The 10,698-nt window shown below is 63.3% G+C and overlaps 1 protein-coding gene across 1 annotated transcript; it reads left to right on the forward strand.

Moving 5' to 3' along the window:
* The first annotated feature begins 820 nt into the window (after nt 1-820).
* LOC308337823 (testis-specific Y-encoded protein 10-like) lies at nt 821-2,628 on the forward strand. The gene is made up of 5 exons (XM_080796019.1): nt 821-1,072; nt 1,212-1,323; nt 1,423-1,568; nt 1,663-1,747; nt 2,449-2,628. The coding sequence occupies exons 1-5, from the start codon at nt 1,013-1,015 to the stop codon at nt 2,469-2,471; spliced, it is 426 nt and encodes a 141-aa protein (XP_080652145.1). The 5' UTR covers nt 821-1,012; the 3' UTR covers nt 2,472-2,628.
* Nucleotides 2,629-10,698: the final 8,070 nt, after the last annotated feature.

The raw sequence follows: 10,698 nt of genomic DNA on the forward strand, positions 1-10,698 counted from the left end.
CAGGTGGCGGAGGACCCCGGGGAGACTGAGGAGGAGGACGAGGACGAGGACGACGAGGCTAGGGAGGTTGGCAGTGAGGCTGAAGAAGAGGGGGAGGCTGAGGAGGGCGAGGAGACTGAGGAGGAGGAGGAGGAAGAGGAGGAGGAGGAAGAGGAGGAGGAGGAAGAGGAGGAGGAGGAGGAAGAGGAGGAGGAGGAGGAGCAGAGGGAGGAGGAGGATGAGGCTGTTGAGGATGAGGTTGCAGAGGTACCAGAGGTGCAGGAGGAGGAGGATGAGGAGGAGGAAGACAGGAGGGAAGAGGCCTGGGAGGAGAGCCAGAAGGAGCGAGAAGCGCAGGAGCTGCAGGAGAAGCAGGAAGGGGAAGAACGGCCAGAGGCACGGCCAGGTCCGCCCCCGTCCCCGCCCCAGGCCCTCGAGGCCCTGCAGTCAGAGCTGGAGCCCATGAACAAAGACGCCAGCAGGGCCTACTCTGGGCTCAAGCTCAGGTTCTGGCAGAGGCGACGGCGTCACCTGGACCACCGAAGCGCCCTCATCCGGGGCATCCCTGGCTTCTGGGCCAAGGCTGTATCCTTGATACCTTCACGGAGGGACCCCGATGTGGCCGGGCTAGCGCAGGAGACTCCTGTGGCAGGGGGCCTGCGTTGTGGTGGCCTGGCTCATGCCTCGGTGATCACGACAGTTTCGAATCCCTGCTTCCGGGTGGGGGTCCCTGGTGGGGCCGCAGGTTGCCCTCGATGTGCCGGGGAGGGGGCCGTGGGTGGGCAGGGAGGTCACCGAGGATTTCCAGCTTTCTGTGTTAGTGCCCGGCAGGGAATTACCTAACTAACTAATGCAGCAGGCCGTGCGGGGGCGCAGGGGCCCTTGACACAATCTGTGAGGTGGAGTGGGTCCCGGTGGTAGGAGGGGAGATGCAGGGCGCACTTGCTGTGCAGACCTGCTCTGTTGTTGTAGCTCTTTCTTCTCCAGCCCTCGGAGAGTCCTTGACCCGAAGCAGTTTGTGAACCACCCGCAGATGTCAGCCATGCTCAGTGAGCAAGATGAAGGCATACTTGGCTCCATGACGGATTTGAAGGTCTGGCCCGGGAGATGGAGGCCCGGCCTGGGGGATGGGAGAAGAGGGGGTAACAGAAGCGATTCCTCCCCAAGGCCAGGAGGGGAAGGGTCTGCTGGACAGAGATCTCAACCCTCTCCCCCACTTTGCCGCCCGGCAGGTGGAGGAACTCGAGTCTCCCCGTGATGGCCGCAAGATCCTGCTCTTCTTTCGCGAGAACTCCTACTTCCGCAACGACGTCGTTGAGAAGGAGTATGTCCTCAGGGCTGCTGGTAAGGGGCCTCTGCGTGGATGGGCGGCAGCAGGTGGAGGCGGCAGGGTTGAACCTGATGCATCATCCAGCGCCTTCGCACGGACCCTTCCTCTTGCAGGGTACGAGCCGTCTCATTCCACTCCCATCCAGTGGCACCACTGTTACGAACAGGAGGCCTGTAGCCGCAGACGCCACAAGAGCAGCCTTAACTTCTTCAGCTGGTTCTCTGACCACAGCTTTGCCGGGCCTAGCAGGATAGCTGAGGTGGGTCCCTGTGACAAACCGCGCACGTGAACCTGCCTGTGCTCCCCAGCGGACTGGGATGTGCATCTGAGCCCTGCCCCGTTTCCCCTGCCAGATCATCATGGACGACCTGTGGCCCGATCCCCTGCAGTACTACGTGAGGAAGAAGGCCCCAGCAGAGGGAACTGAGAGGAGGGCAGGTGAGACGCCCAGGGCGTGGGTGCTGAAAATGCTCCGTGCGGCTCCGTGGGAGCTGGGCTCCACAAATGCAGAAACGGAGGCTTAGAGGAACACTCAAGAGGCGGTGACCCCGTGTCCAAAGGGCATCACCGTGAGTCGGGGAGGGCGGTGTCAAACTGGTTCTGCCTGGGAAGCTTGAGGCAGGCGGGTCCGGCAACACCAGTGAGCAGAGCCGGAGAAGCAGTCGGCTCAGCAGCTGCCTTGCGGGAAGTGCCACTCCCTGGCCGTGAACTCCTGCCCTCAGGTCTCCTCGCCACTGCCTCAGCTTTGAGCCCACCTAAGCACCTCTTGCCAGCCTTGGCGCAGATGTCTGCGTTCCCTGGCGTAAAGGCTCATGCGTCACCCCGTCACTTTTGTGTGTTCATCGGTAGAGTCCTCCCAGTCATCTCCCTGGGCAATCTCCTGTGCCCACCGCAATCAGCCAGAGAACACTGGAGAGCGTGCACAGATACCGTTGCTATGTGGGTGGAGGAAATGTAGGGGGATCGCCATCAAGGGCCGGGGAGAGGGGCAGGGGAGAATGGCCTCCGTTCCCCGAAAGGGCCTTGAAACCCTCAAGCAAACCTGCGTGTGGCCCGTAGAGGATACTCACCGGCCGCCTCATGTGTGCCCGGGTGACTGTGTGCCCGTGTGTCTGTGTCTGTGTCTCCGTCTCTCCCAGGGAACTTGAGCATGTTGAGGTGAATACGCAGAAGCCTTGCCCTTGACCCGGAAAGAGTCCAGGACCTTCAGATGGAGCCGGATGATCAGCCTGGTCCCTCCCACAGGGAACACCTCCAGTCTGGTGCCTGGGAGAAACACAGGGCCGATTGAGGCCCCCTGTAAAAATACTGAAATGTGGAAAAACGACGTCAACCGTGTTTATGTGTGTTACTGTGTGTACGCTCACACACGGTCGTCTTCATGGAAAGGGGCAGGTGGGGAGCCTGAGCTCATGGGATTCCCGTCGATGCTTACTACTCTGCCCCGGCATCCTTATTCCGTGGAAGGGGTGGGGCCGTATGCTGGCCCAGAGGTCCAGGTCACACGAGCTCTGGGACTGCATCCCAGCGTGGCAGAGGTCCTTCCCCTAGGGATGGTGGAGGTGGGCAGGGAGAGGAGATGAGCGAAAGGCCAGCTAACAGGGCCCATGCCTTCCCTGGGGAAATAACAGAGGTCAAAGAAAGGGAAGGGCGAGCCAGGGCCAAACGTGTCCAGTGTCAACTTTTGGTGGATGGCGATGACCGTCTCCCAGAGATGCTCCCTGGTGGATGACCTCACACACAGAACGGGTGGGACTGTAGTTTCATTACTCCGTTGAACCCCAGTGCCAGGGCTCTCCTTTCTTCTAAACAAGGGGCCCAGGCCCTTGCTGACACAGTCATCCTCTCAGCCCCAGATACAGCGGGAGCGAGTGGGGGCCAGGCCCTGTGGAGGGACTGTTGGAGAGGGGAAAGTGGGAGGAGGGAAGGTAGGAAAGATCACCCTGTCGTTCTGGCCCAGGTAGCTGGGCGGAAGCATAAATTGCAGGGAAAGGCACGCTCGCGCGCGCGTGCGGGCCCGCACACACACACACACGCACGCGCGCGCGCACACACACACACGAACACCATCGGGTTCCAACCGCCCTAAGCCACAGAATATTTAGCCACTCACATACACTGACACATACTCAGGAGCAGAGCCAACACCCCCAGCCAACACACAGTGATTCAGTCACCCTCATGTCCTGACACGCACACACTCACTCACCCTCCCAGGCACACAACCTTCACCCACTCACATGTCCAGAGACACGCTCACATACTGACAACCCCACGCAGCCCCATGATCCCCACTTCCCGGCTTCCCTAGGACGTTGGCTTGGGGTCCCCCAGATGGTCAGCAGAGGAGAGGGCAGAGTATTGCTGAATGCGAGACCCAGGACACCCGCCCGTGTGCTGTCTGTCCCGTGCTGACCCCGAGGCTGATCTGCCTCCTTCTCCGTGGTCTGAAGGCAGGTGCCCAATGCCCTCTATCCGCTTAGACCCCAAAAGGGAAATGCCACCAAAGGGCACCCCTAGTCCTCACCAACACCCCACGGAGCACGCTCCCCTGGTTAAGGGCCAAGTGCGCGCAGGCTGCTTTGACCGTGTAGGGCACCGTCCATCTTCTGAGGTCTTGGCCTCACTCCTCCCACTTTCAAATTCTTTGTGACTTTGGGACTCAGAGGCCAGTCTCTTGCACGGAGCATAGATGTGGCCAGCTTTTCAACACCTGCCCGTTCTGCTGTCGTCCACATCTTACTCCAGTGCTGTGAAGCCCCGTTACTGACCAGCCCCGTTACTGACACAGGGCAGTCCACAATCACAGTACTTGGTGTCTGTGTACTCCCTGGCTGTTTCCACCCTCTATTCCTCCGTGACTTCCCCATTTGCTGTCTCATGTTTTCGGGAAACATGACAGCTGCCCTGGTTGACACCACTGGATTCAGCTCTGCTCAGCCGACTTGTTGCTTCCCCACGCGTGGGTGGCCCCTTCCTCACAGGCGATGTGTCCTTTGGGTCTACATGCATCGCAAAGTATGAATTCAGCTGGGGGCAGACCAGTCCTTGCCTCCCCGCCTCCGCCCTTCCTCGCCGCGCCCTGCCTGTCTCTCCCTCCCCATCCCTGTGCACGGCTCTCCCTCCTGCCCCTGTCCCTCTCTTCCCTTCTCTCCCTCCCTCCCATTCCCCCTCTCTCCCCCAGCTCTTCTTCTCCTTCTGGGCTTCTCTCCCTCTCCTCCCAGTCTCCCTCTCCTCCCCCTCCCCCTGTCACCACCCCAGCCTTCTCCCTCTCCAAGGCTGTGCTCCTGTTCCTGCGGTAACACCAGAGGAGCCTCCTCTAGTGGTTTGGGCAAGGTTGCAAGTGCTGGGTCAGTTTGGATTGTACCAGTAATTCCAAAGTCTGAGCTGTCTCACGGACTGTCTCAGACATTTGTTTCTTCGCCCCATAGACAGCCATGCATCTTACTCCCTGCAGGGGCGTTTGTGACACTTGTTGCGACCACAGCCCCTGCACTTAACGCCTGCACTAAACGCCAAGGGAGTTCCTCCTGCGTCTTTCTGGTCAAAATCCCCCAGGACACACCGACCCACTCCTTCTAATAGAGGCCCTCCCACGATGCAACCGCAACGCTGGTGGCCTTGCCATCACCCACGAGGCCTTCCCTGACACCTCAGGCGGCAAGCATCCTATCCCGCCACAGCACCCGCCCCCGCCCCCCGGAGCAGACCTCTGTGAGGTGTGGTCTTGTCTCAAAGGACCGACGTGGGGAGTACCAGAGAAAGGGCACTTGGGCTGTGCATGCTCACTTGGCCATCCCCTCCCCGCACGGTACTCCACTCAGCCACCGACACAGTCTAAGGGAGAACTTGGAGCGGAGCTGGAAGAAAGACACAAGAGCCCTTGCATGCAAGTCAGGTGGAGAAGGAGAACGCAACGAGGAAAAGAGACACAGAAACAAAGCGAAAGGGGCCGCTCAGAGGAAAGCACCTTGGGAGCAAGTTTTACCACTGGCTTGGGCAGAGGAATTTGCAGAGTTTCTCTTTGGACTGAAAGCCTGGCCCAGTCGCATGCTGCCCAGTCGCAATCACGGACCTCACCGGGGCCGGCTTAGCAGCTCTGTAGGCACCCCGGTGGCCAGGGACCTCGGCTCTTTGCAGAGTAACTTCAGGGAAAGTACTTGGCGTGCAGTTCCCTTCTCTTCCGGAAAGCTGGGGCGGGGGATGGGGGGTGGGGGGCTGGGGAGGCGGATGGCCCCTGCACGCAGCACCTTGGCGGCGGGCTCCTGGCGCCGTGCACCACCGGGCAGGCCCAGGGCGAAAGCCACGTGGCAGTGACGGGGCGCAGGTGGGGCAGCAGCTGATGCCCCCCGGGCTCTCCCCCAGGTCCCCTAAGAAGGAGCGCGGGAGGCTTTCGCGCGGCGGGCACACTCGGCATTCAGCCGCCGGATTTCAATTCCTGGCGCCAGCCGAGGGGCCCCAGACGGACGGACGAGAAAGGGACGAGTGGGGCTGGGATACCACGGCACTTGCGGGAAAGGCCTGACAGGGGTCTCTGAAGAGAACGTTTGGGGTTGAGAGGCGCGGAGGCCACCGCGGTGGAGGGGCTCGGGCGGGCTCCCGGGCGGGCTCTGGTGCGGCCAAGACACAGGGCGGGTGGTGGCCACGCCCACTGCCCTGGCACGGGTTAGACCCGGGAGCACGCCGCGTCCTGCGCGGGGCTCGGGGGCTCCATCCGGCCCAGGCCGCATGCGTGCCTCCCCCCGCCCCACACCCCTGCGCCGCCCGTGTCTGCCCCGTCACCGCCCGCCCCGGGGGCCTGTGCGCATGCGTGCCCCAGGCCCGCGCACTCTGCTAGGCGCTGCCGCCCAGCGGCGTTCCTGGGCGCTGCAGCTGAAGCTGCCGGTGCCGCCTCCGTCGCCTTCAGTCCCCAGCGGCCGGCGCTCAGGGCCAGGGCCACATGGAGAGTGAGTCGAGGTCCGGGGAAGGCGGGGCTGCCCCAGAATCCTGGAGCACCTTGGTCGCAGACGAGGGCGGTGAGGAGGCGGGGGCCCTCAGGGAGACCGGCTCCTGCGGGCACGCGGGGGCGCTTCTGGCCCTCGAGGCTGCGGGGGTGGTGGCAGAGGCTGTGCGGGAAGCTGAGGCCCAGGGGGGCACAGAGGAGGCCGGCGCGGGGCCGGAGTTGGTGCTGGTGGTGGAGGATATCGCGGCGGTGGTGGAGGTGGTGGCGGTGGAAGTCGAGGAGGTGCTGGCGGCGGAAGACGAGGAGGTGCTGGCGGTGGAAGTCAAGGAGGTGCTGGCGGTGGAAGTCGAGGAGGTGCTGGCGGCGGAAGACGAGGAGGTACTGGCGGCGGAAGACGAGGAGGCGGCGCAAGCACAGCAGGTCGAGAGGCCGAAGGAGCTGTGGCAGGCAGAGCCGGTGCCCCGGCCCGACCCAGCCGGGGCCGCACTTGCCGCGCTGGAGGTGGTTCAGGAAGCGCTCCGCTCTGTGGACGCCCAAGCCTCCAGGGCCTACTTGCGGCTGAAGCGCAGGATGAATCGGAAGCGCAGTGGTCACCTGGCTCGAAGAAGGGCCATCATCCAGGGCATCCCTGGCTTCTGGGCACACGCCGTATCCTTCAGCCTGCTGGCTGGGTTTGGGCACCTGTGGAGGAGAGTGGGAGCAGGGCAGCAGGGTGCAGAGCCTCAGCCAGGGGCAGGAGAGCTGCGGGGATGGGCCTCGCTCCCCCAGCCGTGGGCCCCAGGCCTCCAGCGCTGGGCACCTCGCGGCAGTAGGCCGCCCAGGCAGCAGTGGGCCCAAGGCGGGAGCAGTGGCCCCAGCCTTCTCCTGCACAGCAGAGGGGCAGGGGCCAGCAGAGGGTGGTCCCGGAGGAGGTGGGTGCGGGGAGGGAGTGGGCGTTGGGGGGAAAGGCAGGGGCTGGGACCTGTGCATTGCTGCCTGAGCAGAAGGTCCGGGCCAGTGCTTTGGGGCTGCAGCACCCCAACAGGCCTCTGCGGTCGCGGAACCCGGGTCAACACTCTGGACTCCTAGTGAAGCCCGGTCCCACTTGGCTCAGAGCAGATGCTGCAAGGAAAGGATTTGGGGGGTGCGTGGGGCAGATGGAGAGGCTGCGCGCCTCCTTCCCGGTCCTTCCCAACCTGTCTTTTTGGCGAGGTCACGGCAGACCTAGAGTTCTGTGCGCTTGCACTCATTGAGGGTCAGTCAGCGGGCTGGCCGACTTCAGCGGCCCCCGGGGCCCTGGACATGGTGCAGGGGTGCTACAAACTCTGTCTCCGCAGGTCCTACTGAGGCGGGCCGAGGCCCCTGGCCCAGGTGCTCACAGACACGTTTCCTGCCTCCCTGCCTCTCCGTCTCCACGTCCCCCACCCTGGCTCGCTCTCTCCCCGCCTGCCGTCCCTCTGCAAGTCTCTTCCTCGGGGTTTGGGTGTCTCTGTCTCTCTCTCTCTCCTCCTTCGCGCCCCGTCCTCCCACACTACCCCTTTCCTCCCTCTCTTGCTGACCCTGCCAGGCTCTTGCTTGGCACCCTGGCTGTGCAGCCATGCTGCAAGTGAGCGGAGCAGCCCCCTTGTGGGCACAGAAGGTCCCTCAAGAGCCCAGGGCTTCAGGGGAGCACACAAGCAAACACGGCCGTGAGCGGGGGACCGAGCCCATCCAGACATCCAGCGTGGTGACTGACCGCCTCCTGGCCCAGCCGGCCCCGGGCACAGGCCAGACGGACTTGGGAAGGCAAAGCAGGCAGGCTCCTGGCCTCACCCTGTTGATCCTCCAGCCCAGCGCCACCCCAGGGCAGAGCATGGGTGACGAAAGGGCAAGCGCTGAGGAGGCTGGGAGTGTGGCGGTGCCTTCTGTTTGTGCACAGGCCCCATTCGGTCCCTGGCTCTCGGTCGGGAAGGGCCGGGGGTTCCCGGGTGGTTCCCGGTTCTCTTTCCGGAGCACTTGCCGTCGAGGCTCCTTGACCCAAGGCAGATCCTGAATCACCCGCAGATATCAGCCGTGACAGGTGACCAGGACGCAGACCTGCTCAGCTACATGACCAATTTAGAGGTTAGCCCTGGAGACGGAGGCCGGCGGTGGTGCCTTGGGAGTGGGGTTGCAGCTGGAGGGGCTGCGGCAGGGTTGCTCAGAGCCGCGCTCAGTCCCCTTCCCCCTCCCCGTCCTCTCGCTTTGCTGGGCCAGGTGGAGGAGCTGGTTCATCCCAAGTACCGCTGCAGGCTGATGTTTTCCTTTGGGAGCAACCCCTACTTCCAGAACGACGTGATCGTTAAGGAGTATCACCTTAGCATCGCCGGTAAGAGTGGGCCTGAGCTTCAGGGGAGCTGGCGGAGGGCCGCCGGGCACGTGGGCCCCGGGAACGGGAAGGGAGGTGTATGGGGTCCTGGGGGCGGGGGAGGGATTTGGCACCGGAGGGGGAGAGGTTGTAGGTTGGGAGCGAGAGCGGGCGTGGGGCCCTGGCCATGGACGGCCTCCCTTAAGTTTCCTCGTCCTGCAGGATATAGGGCGACTCGTTGCACCCCAGTCCAGTGGTTCTGGGATGAGGAACGTGGAGGTGCCAGCCGCAGGCGAGACAGCAGCAGCCTGAACTTCTTCAACTGGTTGTGTGACCCCAGCTGCCCGGGGCCCAACAGGATGGCCGAGGTGAGGCCCCTGCGGCCTTCGTCCGCAACGGTGATGCTGGGGCCCCGGCTGCTGGGGACCGGGGCCGGGGGCCCCACGCTCACCTGGCCTTTTTTCCCCTCCCAGATCATCATCGAAGAGCTGTGGCCCAATCCCTTGCAGTACTACCCTAGGCCGGAAGGCGGCCCATGGGAGTGAGCTGAGAGGAAGACCTGTCGGTAAGGAGCCCCGAGGGCTGGGTCCTGAACTGTGTGGGGAGGGTGCCCGGGGACAGTCAGTTTCATGGCGGGGAAACTGAGGCTCAGAGGAGCCTGGGCCCACGCAGCAGCTGGCAGGGTGGGAAGTGAGCCTGGGGCCACTCAGAGCACACCCACAGGGCGGAGGAGGTGTCTAGTCCGGCAGGTGCCTGCCCCCCATGCTGTGTGCCGGCAAATCCCTGCTCAATCGGGCGAAGCAAGGCTTCGCCACCGCCTTTTCCTGAACTGTCTCCCGTGGCTGTCGGCCCCTCTCTCGGTCCTCCTGCCAACGCCTTCAGTTGGGGATGGCCGGCCTATCTTGGGGAGTCGGGCTCCTTGTCCCGTCCCCGTCGTGGGCCACGACTCCCGGGCTGCCCTCCACGTTCCTGAGCACCGCCTGGCCTCCCGCAGCCATACGGACATCCTGGGAAATGGCCCTAGGCCGTCCACAGGAGGGTCGTGGCGCCCTCGCTGGGGAGGAACAGGGATCCCACGGGGACGAGGCGGGCTCGCAACATCACGTTGGCGATCCCGGCAGCATGTGTTTTCACAAATAGCTAAGATTTTTGTGTGTGTTTTCCTGTTTGTCTCTGTGTGTGTGTGATGCGTGTGTGTATGTGTCGGGGCATGGCCGCTGTGTGGAAGTGGACATCAGAGAGCACCCGAGTTTGACCACCGAGACGAATTTGATGAGGCCTCCACCGTTGAGAGACATGGATGGGCTCGTCTCCGTGGTGCTCTGCCTGCACGGGACAGAAACAGGGACAAGGATCAGCAGGGGCGGCGCTAGAGAGTATCCTGCCCAATGCTGCAGGGACAGGGGGAAGGGCCATAAACAAGTTACAGAGCCCTTTGGGTCCATGTGTCGGCTTCTGTCGGGGGCACGGGAAATGGCAAGGAGGAAATCAGCCTGCTGGGATCCTCCAGCCCCCATCCTGTTGGATTCCATGGGTGGGCGTGATGGAGAGCTTGGGGGCCGGGCGCAGCAGGGCTGGGCCTGGGGAGAGAACCCCACCCTTCCTAGGCAGGATCTGGCCGAGGAGGGGAAAAAGGTGCAGCTCTCCCGGTGAAGTCTTGTTCTTTAGAGCAGGGGGCCCAGGAGGGTCCAAGGTGCTCCCGAGCGGGGCCCTGGTGCCCCCTTGGCTCCTCGCACCACCATATTCACATCGCTTGGAGAGCTTTTCCAAGTTCCCCTGCTCCTGGAAGTGTGCCCTGCGTTGCTGAGATGCGAGGCCATGCATGCTTCTGGTCAGGTCCAGCACAAACCCAAGGGTCCCGGCAGGACCAAGGGGGAGGCGGTCCCTCACCGTCCCTGTGGACACCAGACCCTCCTGCAGGTAACACCACCCACCGCAGGGGACAGTTCCACGGATATGTGAGGGTACGCCAGTGTGGTCCACAGGCTGTGTGACATCGTGAGTCTGCTGTGTGTGAGGGAGCAGCTGTGGGCGGGTCCGCATCCGTGTGTGTGTGTGTGTGTCTGTGTGTGTGCGCGCATTTTCAAGCACCTCTGGCCACCTGAGCATTCCTCTGAGCTGAGGACCATGTGTGTAGGATTC

Source organism: Martes martes (genome assembly GCF_963455335.1).
Source record: "Martes martes genome assembly, chromosome: Y".
Lineage (NCBI taxonomy): Eukaryota > Metazoa > Chordata > Mammalia > Carnivora > Mustelidae > Martes > Martes martes.